This window comes from Dasypus novemcinctus, chromosome 2 (assembly GCF_030445035.2).
Source record: "Dasypus novemcinctus isolate mDasNov1 chromosome 2, mDasNov1.1.hap2, whole genome shotgun sequence".
NCBI lineage: Eukaryota > Metazoa > Chordata > Mammalia > Cingulata > Dasypodidae > Dasypus > Dasypus novemcinctus.
In genome coordinates, this window is record NC_080674.1 from 116,277,771 (window position 1) to 116,296,897 (window position 19,127).

The 19,127-nt window shown below is 39.1% G+C and overlaps 1 protein-coding gene across 3 annotated transcripts in view; it reads left to right on the forward strand.

Annotated features, from left to right (window-relative positions):
• The first annotated feature begins 9,261 nt into the window (after positions 1-9,261).
• CAMK4 (calcium/calmodulin dependent protein kinase IV) overlaps positions 9,262-19,127 on the forward strand; it is a 270,090-nt gene continuing 260,224 nt past the window's right edge. The window contains exons 1-2 of one of the 3 annotated variants that reach the window (XM_058277043.1): positions 9,262-9,590; positions 10,356-10,593. In XM_058277043.1, coding sequence (XP_058133026.1) covers positions 10,433-10,593 — 161 coding nt within the window. In that variant the 5' untranslated portion in view covers positions 9,262-9,590; positions 10,356-10,432. Of the gene's footprint in view, positions 9,822-9,933; positions 10,594-19,127 lie in introns of those variants that run through there. The other 2 variants (XM_058277046.1, XM_058277033.2) reach the window with 2 other exon arrangements.

Consider the following 19,127-nt stretch of genomic DNA (forward strand, 5'->3'; position numbering starts at 1 on the left):
TTTTTTGAAGTACCAAGTCTTGAGATTGAACCCGGGACCTCATATGTAGGAAGCCAGCCCTCAAACACTGAGTCACATTGGCTTCCCTGGCTTGGTTTTTCATTTACTTTAGCTTGTTGTTTGTTTTCGTTTTTCCAGGAGGCCCTGGGAATTGAACCTGGGACCTCCCATGTGGCAAGCAGGTGCTCAACTGCTTGAGCCACATCTGCTCCTTTCGACATCTTTAGTTAAGTTTATTCCTAGGTATTTGATTCTTTTAGTCGCTATTGTAAAGGGAATTTTTTTTTTCTTGATTTCCTTGTCAGATTGCTCACTATTGGTGTACAGAAATGCAACTGATTTTTCTGTGCTGGTCTTACATCTTGTCACTGTACTGAACTTGTTTATCAGCTCTAGAAACTTTGTTGTAGATTTTTTGGGGCTTTCTAGTATAGGATCATGTCATATGCAAATATTGAAAATTTTACTTCTTCCTTTCCAATTTGGATGCCTTTTATATCTTTTTCTTGCCTTTGTGCTTTAGCAAGTACTCAAGTACTGTGCTAAATAAGATCAATGAGAGTGGGCATCCTTGTCTTGTCCCAGATCTTAGGGGAAAAGCCTTAGCATTTCACCTTCAAATATGGAATTTTCATTTATATACTTTTTCATGTTGAGGAAATTTTCTATTTCTATCTTTTGAAGTGTTTTTTCAGGAAAGGTTGCTGTAATTTGTGAAATGCTTTTTCTCCATCAATAAAGATGATCATGTGATTTTTTTTGTTTGATCTGTTAGTGTGGTGTATTTTTTATTGCTTTTCTTCTGTTGAACCCTCCTTGCATACCAGGGATGAAACCCATTTGGTCGTGGTGTATAATTTGTTTGATGTGTTGACGAATATGATTAACAAGTATTTTGTTGAGGACTTTATTATCCAGGTACATTATAGGGACTGGTCTGTAGTTTTCTTTTCTTGTGGTGTATTTATGGGACTTTGGTATTAGGGTGATGTTGGTGTCATAGAATGAGTTAGGCAATGTTCCCTCCACTACTATTTTTTTGGAAGAGTTTAAGCAGTTTGGTGCCAGCTTCCAGAATTCACCCATGAAGCCATCTGGTACTGGTCTCTTCTTAGTTGGGAGGCTTTTTTTTTTAAGATTTATTTATTTATTTCCCCTCTCCCCCCTGTTGTCTGCTCTCTGTGTCCATTTGCTGTGTGTTCTTCTGTGTCCACTTGTATTCTCATCAGGAGGCACTAGGGATCTGTGTCTCTTTTTGTTGCATCATCTTGCTGCATCAGCTCTTGTGTGTGTGGCACCACTCCTAGTGGGGCTGCAATTTCACGTGGGGCAGCTCTACTTAAGCAGGGCCCACTCCTTGTGTAGTGGGCACCCTTATGTGGGGGCATCCCTTCAAGGGCCGGCACTCCTTGAGCACAGTGGCACTGCACGTGGGCCAGCTCACCACATGAGTCAGAGGCCCTGGGTATCAAACCCTTGGACCTCCTATGTGGTAGGAAGATGCTCTATCTGTTGAGCCACATCCGCTTCCCTTAGTTGGGAGGTTTTTAATGACTAATTTAATTCCATTACTTGTGATTGGTATGGTGAGTTCATCAATTTCTTCTTTCATCAATGTAGTCTACATGTGCTTTTCTCAAAATTTGTCCATTTCATCTAAGTTATCCATCGTGTTTGTATATAATTTTTCAAAGTATCATCTTATGATATCTTTTATTTCTATAAGATCAGTGGAGATATCCCTTCCCACATTTTTTAAATTTTTATGTATTTGCATCTTCTCTTTTTTCTTCATTAGTCTACCTAAGTATTTGTCAATTTTATTAATCTTCTCAAAGAACCAGTTTTGTTACTTTTTTCTAGTGTTTTTTTTTTTAATTCTCAATTTCATTTACTTCTATAATGTATTATTTCCTTCTTTCTGCTTGCTTTGGGATTAGTTTGTTGTTCGTTTTCTAATTCCTCCAGGTGTGTGTTAGGTCTTTGATTTTAACTCTTTAATCTTTTTTAATATAGGCAATTAAAATGCCTATAAATTTCCCTCTCAGCATTGCTTTGTTATATCCCAGAGCAACGAAGCATATGTTGTATTCTCATTTTCATTAATGTCAAGGTAGTAACTGATTTCTTTTGCAATTTCTTCCTTGACCCACTGATTGTCTAAGAGTGTGTTGTTTAACTTGCACATCTTTGTGCCAATTCTCATTCTCTGCCCCTTATTAATTTCCAGATTCATTCCATTGTGGTCAGAAATTATTTTGTGTAATTTCAATCTGTCTGAATTCATTAAGAGTTATTTTGTGACCTAGTATGTGGTCTCCCCTGAAGAATGATCCATTTGCACTCAAGAAGAATGTATATCTTACTGTATTTGAGTGTAATGCTGTGTATATGTCTATTAGGTCTAGATCTTCTAACATCTTATTGAAGTTCTCTGTTTCTTTACTAACCCTCTTTTGAGATGTTCTAATGGTGATAATGGTGTATTAAAGTCCCCCACTCTAATTGTAGAGGCACCTAATATTTTGTATAAATTAGTATAGCTACATCCACTCTTTTTTGGTTATTGTTTCATGTAAAATCATTTTCCAACCATTCACTTGCAACCTCCTTGCATCCCTAGGTCTAAGGTGAGTTTCTTATAGACAACATATAGATGAGTCATATTTCCTTATCCATTCTGCTAATCTTTGTCTTTTGATTGGAAAGTTTAATCCATTAACATTCAATGTTATTACTGTCAAGTAATTACTTACATTAGCCATATTTTCTTTAGGTTTATGTATGTCATATGTTTGTTTTTATTTCTCTTTTTATCTTTTTAGTTATTCCTACCAATAATCTTTCTACACTCTCCTCCAACTCTCTCTTTCCTGTTTTTTTCCTCAACCTGCAGAACTCTCTTTAGTATTTCTTGAAGGGCAGGTTGCTTATTGACAAACTCTTTTAATTTCTCTTTATCTGTGAATATTTAGAACTGTCTCTCATTTTTGAATGCCAGCTTTGCTGGATACAGAATTCTTGACTGGCAGTTTTTTTTCTTTTAGCACCTTTACTATGTCATACCACTACCTTCTTGCCTCCATGGTTTCATATGAGAAATTATTGCTTAATCATATTGAGCCTTCCTTGTATGTGATGGATCTCTTTTCTCTTGCTGCTTTCAATATTCTCTCTTTGTCTTGAGCATTTGACAATTTGATAAGTATATGTCTCAGGTAAGACCTGTTATGATGCATACTGTTTGGAGTGTGCTCCACTTCCTGGACATGTACATCCATATCCCTCAAAAGAGCTGGGAAAATATCAGCCATTATTTCCTCCAACACTTCTTCTGCCCCCTTTCCCTTCTCTTCTTCCTCTGGGATGCCTATAATGCATATGTTTGTGTGTTTCATGTTGTTGCTCAATTCCCTGAGTCACTGCTGACTTTTTTCTATCCTTTTAACTGACCATTCTACTATCTATCCAATTTCAGCAGTACTGTCTTCTACATCACTAATTCTTTCCTCTGCCTGATTAAATCTGCTGTTATGTGTTTCAAGGGTATTTTTATTTCTTGCATTATGCCATTCACCACCATCAGATCCTTCATCATTTTAGGTATGCTTGCAATTTCTTCAATATGTTCTCCCAGTGTCTTCTTAATATCTTTCTCTCTTTTTTCACTTCATTATGTTCATTCTTGATATTTATTTAGACTTCTTTGGTTAGTTGTTCCACATTCTGTATCTCCTCTTGTTTTTCAGTTTTTTCATTAAAGTGGGTCATGTCTTCTTGTTTCTTAGTATGGGTTGTAATTTTTTGTTGGTGTATAGGCATCTGTTTATCTTGATAAGCTTATTCAGATGATTAGCTTCTCTTTCTATTCTAGGGTTTAATTTTGTTTGTGTGTGTGAAGGCTCCTCTTCGACAAGTGTGTCCACTTATTCTACATCCTTGTAGTTGTCTGTGTTCCCTTAAAAAAATTAGGACCATAAAAAATGAAAGAAAAGAAGATAAAAAGAGTAATAGTATAATAAAAAAGAAGATAGGAAAGAAACCATAAAAGAGCCAGGAAAAAATTAGTAATAAGAGTGAAAATTCATAAAAAATACAAAGGAATAAGGATAATAAGGTGGAATAAAAAATTAAATGAGAAAAAATAGAGTAAAAAAAAAAAGATGAGAAGAGACAACAAAAAAGAAAAAAAAAAAGGAAAACCAAAAAAGATAAGGTGGAATGAAAGAAAAGCAACAGAAAAGGGGAAAATGGAAGAAATAAAAGAAATAAAGAAACTAAGGAGAAAAAATAAAGAAAGGAAAAAAGAAACAAAGAAAGAGAAAGAAACAATTAAAATAAAATTAAAAAACCCAGGAAAAACAGGCTTCCCTCTTAGGCCCCTAGGAATCATCTTAGGCTGCTGGTGCTCATCAGTCATTCTGGAGCTTGTCCTCCACAGGTAAGGTACCTTGTTTTTGTGAATAAAATAAAGAATAAAAAATAATAAGTATAAAATATATTAAAAAAACAAAAAGACACCACCAACAAAAAACACTTTGAAAAACCTAAAACAAAAAATCTCCATCTATAAGTTCCCTGTCCCAAGGTGTCAGCTGGGTGCCTGACAACTCAGTGGATCAATCTCTGGATCCCTTCTCTTAGGAAGTACTGGGACTTGAACCAATGACCTGGTATATGAAAGGCAGGCACTCCTATACTGAGGTACAGCCACTCCACAGGTTAGGTAGGCTTCTGAAAGTTTATCAGGCTCTCCCCTCCCTCTTTCCCTCAAGCAAGTTGGGCTTCCAACAGTTTGCTAGCTTCCTCTCCTGGCTTCCTTCTCCCCTGGGCTGCTTAGGTGCCTGTCTCTGCCTACCTCCCCCTCTACCCCTGGCGGTGGTTGGGTGTGAAAGCCTGCCGGATTAGATGCCACCATCCCTCTCCCTGAGGCCACATCAGTGCTGGCTGGGGTCTTTCTTGAGATTCAAAGTGGGCTCAGCTGGCCAAACTCACTGAAGAGAAACTACTCTCCACACCTCTGCCAGACCCTCTTATTCCCAGGGAATGTTCTTCCCCCACTCAGTTGCCTGCAGTGAGCCAGGGGTTTTACAGAAGCTATTTGCCTTGGGGGTGGGTTATATGTGCTGTTCCCAGCCATAGTGGTAAGTCATGATTTTTGTTTGATCTCTTTGTCTCTCTGTTCCTCTTCCTCCTAGATGATGTGTAGCACTCTCCTGGTCTGCAGATCCACAAAGCAGCTCCCTTGGACAGCTTTCTCCCTTTCCTCCATAGTTTTCATGAGAGACTTGTGCCCTGACTACCTACTCAGACACCACCTTCCTGGAAGTCCCAGTCACTATTTCTTTAAACACATTTTCTACCACTGTCTCTTTCTTTTTATCTCTTGGAACTCCAATTATATATGTGAGATAGCTTGATAGTGACCTATACTTCACTGAGTTGCTTATTTTTTAAATTTTTTTCCTTTTGTTCTTTAGATTGTATAATTTCTATAGATACATTTTTATCAGTTATCTATTGCTGTATAACAATTTACTCAACTCCTTAGTGAATCATAACAACAACAATCATTTATCTCTTTGGATTCTAAGAATCCAGAATTTTGCAACATCCAGAATGCTGAATTGTCTCAGTTAAGTGGTCTCACTCAGGTATCTCATGAAATTGCTATCAGATGTTGACTGGCATTGCATTCATCTGAGGCTTGATTGTGACTGGGGAATCAGCTTCCACTATGGCTCACTTATATGGCTAAGCAAGTTGGTTTCTCTACATGTCAGCCTCTCCCTGGGACTGCTTGTGTATCTTTATGACATGTATTTCTTTCCTCAGCAAGCAATTACAGAGGCCAAGGCAAATTTTGCAATGCTTTTATGACTTTGGCAGTCACATACCTTCATTTCCACCAGATTCTATATGTCACATAGGCCAGCTCTAGTTCAAAGTAGAAGGGGAGCTCACATGGGCAAAAATCCCAGGAAGTTAAGATCATAGGAAATAATCTTGGAGGCTGACTATCACATCTATATTCAAATTCACTGACCCTTTTTTCGGCAATCTGCACTCTACTCTTAAGTTCTTTGAGTAATTTGTTATTTTAGTTTCAGGTAGTTGACTTGTTCAGTTCTCAAATTTCCAGTTGTTTCTTTTGAGTAATTTCCATTTCTTGTTAGCATTCCCTATCAATATAATCATTGTGATTATCTTCTTCTTTAATTACTTGGCATATTTATACTAGTAGTTTTAGATTCTTTGTGAGTATCGATTTATTTTTCTGTTCACTATGGTTCACACATTTTTATTACTTTTCATGTCTTGTAATTTTTTATTGTACATTATACATTGTCAGTGATTCATTGCAGAGATTCTGGATTCTGTTACCACTTTCCTGAAGTGTACCTACTACCCTTCCCCAGAAGTAACACACAGTAAGTTGATGGGACTCTGACTCCAAACTATCTCCTCTGTGGTGGGATATGGCTAGAATTTCTTCTCAATTCTTTCTCTCAACTCATTTATTGCTTATTGCTTTCTGCTGCATTCCTTGGATTCTCCCACACACATGCATGTACAGAAGTCAGCCTAGTATTTGAGAGCAGTGTTTGGTCCCTCCTGTAGTACCTATGTTCTCCTCAATTTCTAGCCTTTTGGCAACCCTGAATTGTGTTTTCTGATACCTCAAATATATAGAACTTAAGTTTTCTGCTTGAGGTATAGCTGTCCTGTGCTGTCTGTACTACAGAGCACCATCAGGGAAAAAGCCAAATAAACATCCAGTGCATCTCATTTAGAAGAATTTCTTTCTTTCATGGGTCAAATCATTTCATGTTCTGATTCTGGTTGCTCTTCTGCACCTTCAAAATTTTTTTATATTTAGTACAGAGGCTATGATTGTTTCATGCAGGAGGGCGAGTCATATCAGCTACTCTGCCATTACCAGAATACAACCTTTCATGTTTAAGAGTGAGACACTAAATAGCTCATTAGAATAATTGAGTCCCTGAGCCTCTTGAATGGTGGGCTTCACTCTAAGATGCCTGACAGAAATTGGGATTTTTTTCAGAGGGAGGAGTTATCCCAAATGTCATTATTCATTGGTCTTTTTTTTTTCTTAATTTCTGCAGTGGGAAATCCTCCAGTTTCCTTTGTGGCTGAGCCTGTTTGGCATCGTTTTGCTTATTATGCAGAGTTTCACTTAATTACTCTGTGTTCAATATGGCCTCAGATGTACCTTACATAAAACATTTCATCCTTACCCAACATTTTCAAAAATTCAATCTTCTTTCAGAGTTTGGAGGGCATGTTTTTGGCTGTGAATCATAGATGAGGTAATCTAGGGACCTAAAAGCTTCTTTCAAAGAATTTTCAAACAATATCTTGCTCTCCATCACAACTTTTAGAAGTATCCATTATACTCTGATTCCTGAACATTTCTGGAATTCTTTAAGATTTAGATTTCTTATTGGTTTCCCCTATTGTAAATCTAGGTTTCAGGTATGTCTAGTCTTCTAAGTCACTTAAAATTTGTCCATATGTTCCTAGGTTTTGATATTTGACATTGCTTCTCTCTTTTTGTAGAATTTTGCCTTTGCTCTTTTTCTAGTCATTTTAGTTGAGGTTTGGTATGAAGATAAATTGCATGTATTCAATCTCTGTTTTATCTCTTTTAAAATAACATTTATTTATTTTGATCTTATTTTTTAAAAATAAAAATAGACTGCATGCATTAAACAAAATACTCCTATCTTAGTTTGCCAGGGCTGCTATAAATACCACACAATTGGCTGGCTCAATGAATAGGAATTCATTGACTCGTGGTTTTAGAGGCCAGAAGTCCCTCATCAAAGTATTGGCAAATCTTGCCTTTTCTTTGAGCCTATGCCATTCTTCAGTCCTCTGTCACATGCTGGTCCTTCTCTCCTTGTGTCTGCTCTTCTGATTTCCACTGACTTCTGGTTTCTGAAGACTTCAACTTCCACTCACTTTCACTTTTACTGGCCAACTGTGTCCAAATTTCCTTTGTTTATAAGGACTCTGGTCATATGAATTAAGACCCACCCTGATTCAATTTGATCTCATCTAAATACAATCTTTGAAGACCCTATTCACAAATGAGTTGATACCTTAACTAATAATATCTTTAAAAGTCCTATTTACAAATAGACTCCCCTCCCACATTGGGGGCTAGAACTTGAACATGGAGGACACAATTCAGTCCCCAATAATCCCCTTTTAACTTCAGTTAATAGCTTTTACCAAAGTCAGTTATGAAAAGCAAAGGTGTCCAGTGATACTTTTACATGAAACTTACACTGAATATGTATATCAATTCTACAATCACCTCTGGACCATAAGATGGCTGTTTCTCTAATCATTGTTCCTTAAAATGCTTAGGGGAAAAGGGTTACAATCTTCTGTGTAATATGCTTGCTTTGGACTTATGTTAAGAAAAAGTCTTAACAGACAAGTAACTACATGCAGTGCTGCCACTTCAGGACTTGAGTCAAAGAGGTATGAATAAAAGTAACTTAACTACTACTTTTTGCCCACCACTTTACCAATCAGTGTAAACTAAGGAACTCTTACTTTGTGAGAACTAGAATATACCTTGTACTTTAGAGCACTTTACTGTGTCAGTTTGCTTATAAACTTGATTTTCTAACATGGAGATTAGTGAATTTGTTCTTCAAAAAATTACAAGTTATGTGAACATTTGCAGTCTTTGCTCTCACCAAATAACGCACTATAAAACTGAATTTGTATGAATCTGCATATACTTTGCTATTTTCTAGAGCATTTGTAAATTCAGTGTGTGCTTGTCCTCATAAAAACTACCAGTAAGGAAGAGTTCTTGCATTTATTTTTCACTTCTAAGTAACTAAAAAGCACACATTCCTATCATTTGCTTTTCTATTTTGGTAAATCACCAATATGACCAGAAAGTTCTTAAAAATAGAAATAAATTAATAAATTATGAAGAAATATTGGACCTAGTTTATGATTGGTATTATCAGCAAGGGGAACACACTGGGAAGAGTTTATTACATGTTGGAAAAAAGGAAGAAAAAAAAAGATTGAAAGTAACACCTGTGAAATAAGATTCAAGGGTCTGGAGTTAGCCAAAAATAAGATGTGATGTGATAACTGCTTATATACACAAAGATTCTGGAAAATAATGACTAATTGCTATTCATCATTGCTGAAATTTGTAAAGATAAAAGTTTAAGGGTTTAAATATAAGTGATATCTATTTAATCTGTACTTAGAAGAAGAGTCATGAGGGTTGACAGAGGGACATTAGAATGTGATAAGACACATCTCTTGGGAAGAGCTTTAAATGTAAGTCGTCCTCCTAATAAATGATGGAAGGTGCTGTCTTAGAGAGTTGCACTAGTTGCCTTTCACAGGGCCCTTCCGGACTTGTAGTTCTGTACGCCACTTCTGTTGCTGGCCTTCAGATACTGGGGAGGAAACTATTATAGATACAGCCAAGCATTTGCCCTTTACAGATCTCCAGCAGTACAAGAGGAGGCAGTACCACCTTTCGCAAGAAGTAAATCTATTTTAACTGAAGACTTCACCCAAAGGTGAGTCGGGTCAATGTGGACCAAGGCGCCTCCTTTCCCTCCAGCTTTCATTGGATCTGGGTACAGGAGATCTGGAGAATCGGCAACCACAGGACACCCGCCCTAGCCTCTGGTTTAAGATTTCACAGCGGGACGAACGAGGAATGGGTGGTTAACTCGTGCTAGGTGGGAAGGATTTGTCACTTGGAGGGACACACTCAAGGAGGGATGAGTTGCGCCAACAAAAGCCAGGTACCGATCTCACTATCCGGCTGGGCCTCCCGGATCCCTGTGCTCCCAGAGCGTGCTGGGCGCCTCCCCAAGCGAGCGTCCCACAGCGCGCGGTCTCCTTCCAGGCTCCCAGCTCCCACGGGAGGGCGAGTGGGATGCTGCTCTGGTCCTTGTGTCTTCCCCAAGCTCCAGCATCCGGAGACGCCTTAGCCTGCACCGCCGCAGCTGGTGCCTGGGAGGGAGAAAAAGAAAAAGGGAGGGGGGCTGGAAAGGCTGGGCGAGAGGGAGGAGGGGAGGTGGGAGGGAGGGAGGGAGAGAAAGGGGAGGGGAGCTTTCTCCTTTGCAGTGCTCCCGCCTCTTTTCTCTGCTGCCGGCGGTGACTCCGGATTCCCCCTCTACACCCTCTTCCACTCCTCACCTCCTGCTCCTCCCACCCTCCTTCCAGAGCACGCCGGAGGGGATCCACAGCCGGAGCGCGGCCGAGGGCGCTGGGGGTGCGGCGACGGTGGGGTGTGCGTGTGTGAAGGACGCCACCTCTCGCTCTTGCGTTCGCAGGCGGCGGCGGGCGGCGGGGCATCTCCAGCGTGCAGGGCGGCGGCGGCAGCGGTGGCTTCCGGAGTCCCCCCGGGAAGATGCTCAAAGTCACGGTGCCCTCCTGCTCCGCCTCGTCCTGCTCCTCGGTCACCGTCAGTGCGGCCCCCGGGGACCGGAGCCTCGTCCCGGATTACTGGATCGACGGCTCCAACAGAGACGCTCTCAGCGATTTCTTCGAGGTGGAGTCGGAGCTGGGACGGTAAGACCCTGGGCGGCGGGCGCCGGCGCCTGGGCTCCCGCCGGGGCTCGGCGACGCGCAGGGGGCGCCCCTGAGGACACCGCGATGCCCGGCGCCCTCTGCGCGGGCTCGGGATTCTGGGCAAGCGTGCATTGGGGCTACTCTCTCTCACAGTGAGTGTCCCGAGGATGCGAGGCCGACCTCCCTGCCCCGCGATTTCTTCATGGGAGAGAGCTAAGCACCATTTGGGTGCAACTCGGGTCTCCCCCGGAGCGCCCTGGCCGGTGCAGCTGAGGGGAGCAGCCCGAATTTCCCTTACTCTCCCTCCCACTCTCCGGCTGCCACTTCCCTTGGGTGACGGCTCCCGGCGCACGTGGGCCCTGCTTTCCCAATCGGTGTCTGCTCAGGATTATAGCTTGCCAGAGGGTCCTGTTTGTCTAGTGATTATTATTCTTACTGGAGGGGGGACGCAGGGAATCTTTCCGAATCATGACAGAATTATTAAATTAGATCCCCCTTCCTTCCCCTCATCACGCTGTCAAAACCTAGTGGTACTAGAAATTAAACTTAAATACTAGCTTCCCTGCAGAGTCTGCACAGGAGTGAAGGGGGGAATGAATCATTTAAGAGAGTTGAAGGCAGAATAATGAAGTAGTGCAGCTTTAAAGAGAAGACAGCACATGGGGTCCAGGCAGTGGTAATTAGTGAGAAGAGTTCTGCTGCTCTCTTTCAGAAGCAGGAGTGATTTATTTAAATTATGTATGCAAAGAGCCACCTCCCATGGGCTGCAAATGTCCCTTATCTGTTCTCTGAAGATCCAAACAGGTAGTGGTTTCACCTTGAGAATGATGCCACACGTTCTCACATTTTCATTCAGTGAAAAATATTTTTTTTCTTTGCCTTCTTTTTTCCTCCTGTTATCTATAGGTAAGGAGACTTCAACACTCATTTTATTATAGGGGATCTGAAGATGTAATTTGAACTGTTGACAAGTTACAGCTTCTGTCTTTAAAGCTTCTTGGCAATTTCATTTTCATTTTCGTTTTCTTTTTGCTGGAAATAGGTTAGCACACACTCATTTTCTTTTTGCTGCCTTTGGAGACCAGAGAGCTGGCTTCTGGACTTCTGTGTTGAGTGGGAAGGGCCACAACTCCCACCCCCATTCACTAGTGCTATTAAAGCCTCTTTGAGTACAGAAGGTGTGTAAAAATTACAAAACTTCTGAATGAAAATTTAGTAATTTGTCACTTTCAAAAATATTTCAAAATATTTGAACATCAAATAATGTATACCTAAGCATACTGTTTTTATCGACTTACTCAATTTTGTCTGAAAATCTGCCATTGTATACGTTGACTAAGGTTGAAGAGGAAACGTCTCTCTGTATGGGTAGAAACCTACTATGATTGTATGATGTGCTGCAGTGGAGCAATGGTAACTTCTGATTAAAGAGATAAGCTACTTAAAATGCTTACTTGGTATTTTAGAAACTGCCACATGGTAGAGGAAGTGCCTGGTGGGGCTGCAGGGACTATCCCAGCAGCAAATCTAACTGCTCTCTGAGTAACGTTACCCCAGATGCCTCTTAGCAGCTCTGACTTATTACCAGCACATGTTGTCTTTATGAATAAGCTTTGCCATCAGTATATGCAAAGGATTTTCCTTTAACTTGAGGAGTGACAAAGTGGGTCAAAAAATTAATAAGCTTCCAAGTGTACAAATATATGGGATAGTAGACTTCATAGGGAAAACCTAATGAATTAGGTTCGTATCCTACAGTAATTTTGGGAGGAGAAATATAATCATTTTATGTTGCTAAGACTCTTGCTCTTTAGTCTTTTGAGTACCTTAAAATATTACGAAATTAAAAGATTTTGAGAAAGAGAGGTAAAATTCTTTTTCTGTTTGTCAGCAATGTGTAATGTTAGGTAAGTTCTCTGTATTTGGCAGCATTGAGGAGGTACATGCTTACTTCTTTGGCTGGAGACTTTGTGAAATACACCACTTCATGATCAAAAATGAGTTTTTCAACAAACAAACTTAAAACACGAAGCAGCCTGTGTTCCACATATACTTATGAAGAATTATTAAAGCCAGGAAATGTACAGAATTATAATTGTAAGAATCGACCAAATGATAAAAGCCCTCTTTCTAATACACTATTGAGAAATTTGAGACTCAGTTGATTGGTTTCAAGTCTTTACTCTCAGCCTTGGACCAAATCTGTCTGCCTATTGTGACTCTAAAGTGAAAACACTTAATTCGCTAATTACACAGTTGTTATTAAGATGATAAGAGAATAATGCCCCTGGCGTTGTGTGGTACCATTGTGGTTAGCTCCGGGGTGTAGACAATTCCCACTAGATTAAATTAGTTTGTGAGTAGTCAGTTTCTCTATTACAATCATCTGTTATAAACTAGTGACTTGAATTCAAGACAACAGGACATATGACCATCGGAACAAAATCCTATGAAGATGCATTTGAGCCTATAAGGAGAGTTAGGTTTGCAAGACTATAACCACCTGCAGCCTCTGGGTTGTGCCTGCAAAAGCAGGTCTAGCAGCACTGACATAGAGTAACCATCCAGACCAGGGCAAATATGGTAGCTATCTTTTTTCTCTTTTTTGGGGAGTGGGGTGAGGGGTGGGGATTATTTAAGAGTATCAGGCAAACAAATTTTTCTAAAATCACGTTTGAAAATACATTTTTATAGAGTTTGTTAAAAGTTTACAAAATTCATAATACAGAAACAAATGTAATTCTGCTTAAAAATATAAATTGGCCATGAATCAGTTCAGGGCTCCTTATCTCAGAGACCTTTGCCCTGTGATTTGAGAAATCTGCATTTCAAAGGCTTTTTTTTTTAGGAAGCTGGGGTCCTGCCTCTGGTGTAGAATCTGCCCAGTGGTTTGGCAAATGCACTCACAGGATTTGACCTGTCCTGCTCTGTGGTGGGGTTTGGCTCTGTGCATCCAAACTATGTCCTGTTTTTCAGTTACATCCACCTTTTACTCCTGCCTGTTACACTAGATTGAAAGAACATTTGTAATAAATGAAACAAAACCAGAAATATTCCCAAACATACAAATTCAGGGAAACCAAAGGAAAGGTAATTAGAATAGAGGAAGAAGAGTGTTATTTTGTAAGCCATGTTTTTTATTTCCATTCCACGTACTGTAGATTCTTTAGGCTAGTGGCTTTCAATCTCTCTCTTTCTCTTTTTCATAATCTGGTTTACAATTTAAAAATGCATTTGTGTGGCAACCCAGTTGAAGCATACTTATATAGAGTTCTTGTTATATGTATTCTTGCTTAGGAACCAAATAGATTTAGATATTGAGGCACACGTGTGTATATATAAAACTGAAACAAGTTTCATAAAACAATGTTCTTCTTACTGACAATATACTTAATATTTTATATTCTATTATGTTTGATTCTACTCTATTTCACTAAAACAAATATTGACTCAACCCATGTGATTTCACATCCCACTAACCGGGAGTGACTCAGTTTGAGAAGAGCTGTTTTAGGCCATCAGCCTGTATAGACCAGATAAAAGCAGTGCTTCAGGAGGCAGGGTCACTTTTAACAAATGCTCTGCAGGTCTGCTGGTAACATCAGGTGGGCTCCATTTGGCCCAGTTCTGTAGAGAAAAGTCCTCCCATCTTTCTGCCCAAGTTATTATTGGGTTTGGCCCCCTTACAAACTTTTTGGCGAAAACTGTTGTCTCCCCAACATCTGCTGGGTGCACTGTCATCTGGACTGGCTGAGGGGCCAGAAGCTGGACAGGGAGCACCTTGGCCGTGCAGGGAGCAGCTCAGAGACCTGCCCAGTGGTCTCTTCTACGTAGTAGCACAGAGCCTGACCCCTTGGACGGACCAGCAGAAGCTTCCTATCAGGAAAGAGGTAAAGCATGCATTTGCTGAGAGGAGGACTCCCACACTGCTCCAGGCTGGTGAAGAACCACATCTTCTCTTTTCCCTTTGCCCTTCTCTCCCTTGCTCTACCCTCTCCCTGGGCCCTTCTCTTGCCTTGTTCTTTCCTCCACAGTGACCTTTAGGGCCCCACCGTCTGTCCTGGTGTACTGCTGCCTGCTCATCTGCTGCCACGCACACTACACTTAGTGTCTTAAGCTCTTTTTGGATTGTTAGTTTTTTACCTGGTTAGGAATTAAAAATATCCCTATTTATTGCCTCCCTTGTTGTCTGTGCACCTGATTCTTTTCGTAGGAAACTGGCTCAAGAGCCAGGTGGGACTGCAAGTGGGAAGTAGAAACGGGTGACACAGGTCCTGGTGAGCACTGCCTGCGGGAAGGGAGCACGGCGATCAGGCTCAGCGGGTGCTCAACACAGAGTTTCTAGAGAATGGCCAGTGATTCCGCAGTGGGCCAGGCCCATGGGCAGTCCCCTTCCTCTTTTTCCAGAGCTTGGTCCTATTGGTTTTATCGTTGTGGTCGCCTCACTTCTAAAGACCCCAGGGAAAGGGAAATCGGGGCCCTCTTGTCTCCTCCTTAAAGCGACGGTGTCGATGACCCCCACAGGGAATATTGCTAACTGCCACCTCTGTAGCTTGTAGGTGTTGGAAATAATACCTCTTTTCTGTTGGCAAAGAACTTTGTGTCTCTGAAACGAAAAGAATTCAGTTCACCTTCATTATCATTTTATGACAGGAGTGTCAACATTAGGAATGAAATCAAGCTGAATTTAAAGGCTTGAAATGCCTTCAGCCGCCATCAACCACTATTGTTAACTACATAGTGAAAGCTAAATTAGGAAATACAGTCATTGAAAAGAGCCTTAAAAGTCAAGTGAAGGCTGTGCCGGAATATTGCTTTAAGAACACACTATTTTTCCATGTTTAAATACTGTTACAAGGTTAAAAATAACTCCTAATTTGAAAGAAAAGACACAGGTGTTGTCTGTTTTTAAACTGTTCTGGAGAACTCTACTTGGAAAAAACAAAAGGGAAAGAAAACACTAACCACAAAAAGAGCTTCTAAGAACTTTCTTGTAAACACTTTACCCTCAGAAATGTATGTGTGGAGTATATGTTTGCAGTAACACAGTTAACAGCAAAGTACTGAATGGTACTGAAGTAACCTCTTATAACTATCAATTATTATTTTTTATTTTAATGATTTTTTTCCTGGCTTAAAAGGTAATTCTCTTTAGACTCCCTTCTGGGAAAGCTAGCATTTCTAGTGAAAAGACTGTTGGGTTTTTAAAATTTCAGAGACGGACTTATTCTGAAATATATGTAGGTGAGAGTTGAGTCAGTGACCCATTTAATTCAGGCCAAAGAATAACTTTACATGGAATCAATAGCAGCATGAATCAAGGTTTTATTCAGGCTGTGTTAACCTTTACCTTATTTTTTCATCCCTGTTAGTACAGGATCATCTGAAGATTTCAAAACTCCAGTACTTTAATCAGTTGGTTAGATCTAAATGTTAATAGCACAATGTTAGCATGGAAAGGCTGTGGACCATTGAATACAGTTCATTTTCTTTATTCTCATTGTAATGAAGGTTTGGGTGGGAGAATGTCCTCAGCCATAAATTATATCAGTGGCAAAGACCAATCAAGGAAAGGAGCAGTGTCTGGAAAGAGGATGATTTTTAATGATGTTACATAAAGATAGTATAAGTAGACATTTCTGATTTTTCTTAGAGCATGGTTTCTCAACCCCAGCATTGTAAATAATTCTTTGTGATAGGGGGCTGACCTGGGCATTGTAAGATGATTAGTAGCCTCCTGACCATTACATACTAGATGCCAGTAGCACCTCCCTCCAAGTTGTGACAAATAAAAATGTCACTTAATCACTGTCTTAAAAGCTTGAAGTTTGATTTTTACATGATTTTCTTTTAATTTGTAGATGATAGTGGTAAATGACAAAGGGAGGGGTTGAGTGGTAGATTAAATTCATTTGGTTTTATTGAGTATCTGCTACATCCAAATATTTCTCCCATTTCCATGTAATACCATCAAGGTTTCTGTAATATGTGCATGCCATCTATGCTATAATTTGCTTAAGGTTTTTGTTTAAATCACTTTATTTTTGTTAACCTAAATTTATTTACAAAGAATACTTACTTTTACTAAATAGAAAGCCAGTATACTTGCCACAAATGAGAGCAAAGTTTAAAAATAAATTGCAATGTAAACAAACATTTTTATTAACTTGTAATAAAAATTTGCCTTCAGAAAGCTCCAAGCCTGAGGATTATCCACTTACTGTTCATAAGGGAGATTATAAAAACCTGGTAGTACAAATTGAGGTTTTCTTCTTGATGGAACCAGAATTGAAAAGAGAATGGCTTAATTATTTTATTCTGTTATTAAAGTCCTCTCTGTTCCACTTAGTCCTCTCTGTCAAAGCTTTGACTTTTTGAATAACCATGACTTAGACAACGTGTATTGGCAGTGAGTGGAGGGAGAGGGTGAGCCTGTACTATGACTGACTATGAATAAAACACCATCCTGATGGCATATAATTTACTAATCATAAGGCAGTACCAACAATAAACCTACTACAAAATAATTACAAAAAATTAATATAAGATAGAGATAAGACCACAGCAGTTTTTATGATGGAGTGATAATTCTGAGTGGGAGGATTGGAGTGTCTTCATGGAAGGGGTTCACCTTGAAATTTGGCAGGATTTTTAGGAGCGAGGGCTTTGGCAAAAGGGCACATCAGGTAGAAAATCTAGTCAAGCAAAAGCAAAAATTGACAGAAAAATGCAGGATGTATATTTATTTTGCAAAATTTACAAAGCATGAACATTGTAATGGGTGATAAGTTTGGACGGGTAAGTTGATGACTGATCAAAGAGGACCTGTGAGAAATTTAAAAGATTGAGTTTATCAATTGAATACCAAATTACAGATAAAGAGAAGGTAACTATTATGAGACCAAAGAAGATTTATTGTTATTGTAGTTATTACAGTAATGGAAAAACTTGTAATATTGATGTAAAGATAGTAGTTACCAGAGATTCAGAGGGGAGGGAGAGGGATGAACAGGTAGAACAGAGGGCATTTTTAGGGCATTGAAATTGTTCTATATGATATTGCAATGATGGGTACGTGACATTATACATTTGTCAAAACCTATAAAATTGTCCAGTGCAAAGCATAAACCATAATATAAAATATAGATCTTGATTAGTAAGAAGGCTTACAAGCTAAAATTTTATTCTTCCATAGTTGCATGAGAATTTCAGGTTAAAATGATATCAAACTTTTAAGCAATAAGTGAGTCAAGGAAGAAATCACAGGGAAAATTAGGAAATATATTGAGGTGAATGAAAGCAAAGCCCAATATACCAAAACTTCTGGGATTCAACAAAGATAGCATTGAAAGGAAAATTTGTAGCCCTAATTGCAAAAGAAGAAAGGTCTCAGATCAGAGCCCTAACCTCATAGCTACAGGATCTAGGAAAAAAGATCAAACTAAACTCAAAATGAACAGAAAGAAGGAAATAAAGATGAGAGTACAGATAAATGAAAAGGAGAATAAAAACAATAAGGAGAATCAATGAAACTAAAAGTTGTTTCTTTGAGAATATCAATGATTGACAAATATTTAGCTAGACTGATATAGATTTAAAAAAAAGAAAGGATGCAAATAACTAACATCAGAAATGAAAGGGGAGACATTACTACTGACCCCATAGAAATAAAAAGGATCATAAAAGAATACTATGTACATCTCTATGCTAACAAATTAGATAACTGAGATGAAATGGACAAATTTCTTAAACACAAAACTGCCTATGCTGACTCAAGAAGAAGTAGAATTTCTCAGCAGATCAATCACTAGAGATTGAACCAGTAATCAAAAACCTCCCAACAAAGAAAAGCCCAGGACCAGGTGGTTTCACAGGTAAATTTTACCAAACATTCTAAGAAGAACTAACACCAGTCCTGTTCAAACACTTCTAACATTTGAAGAGGAGGGAACAGTTCCAAACTCATTCTATGAGGCCAATATCACCTAATACCAAAGCCAGAAAAATAAACTAAAAGAAAATTACATACCAATATCCCTGATGAATATAGATGCAAAAATCTTTAACGAAGTACTAGCAACCTGAATCCAACAGCACATTAAAAGAATTATACACCACAAGCAAGTGGAATTTATCCCAGTTTTGCAAAGATGGTTCAACATAAAAAAATTAATTAATGTAATACACCATGTTAATTGAATAAAGGAAAAAAACACCTGGTCATCTCAATTGATGCAGGAAAGGCATTTGACAAAACCCATGACCGCTTCTTTTTTTGTAGTAATAAACTTTATTTTTAAGAGAAGTTTGAACTCACAGAAAAGTTACATAAAAAATATAGGAAATTCCCACATACCTCCCCCCCACACACACACACATTTTCCCCTATTATTACCCTCTTACCTTAGTGTGGTACATTTGTTACAAATGATGAATAATTAAACATTCTTACTAATCAAGGTCTATAGTTTATATTATGGTTTACACTTTGCACTGGACAATTTTATAGGTTTTGACAAATGTGTAATGTCATG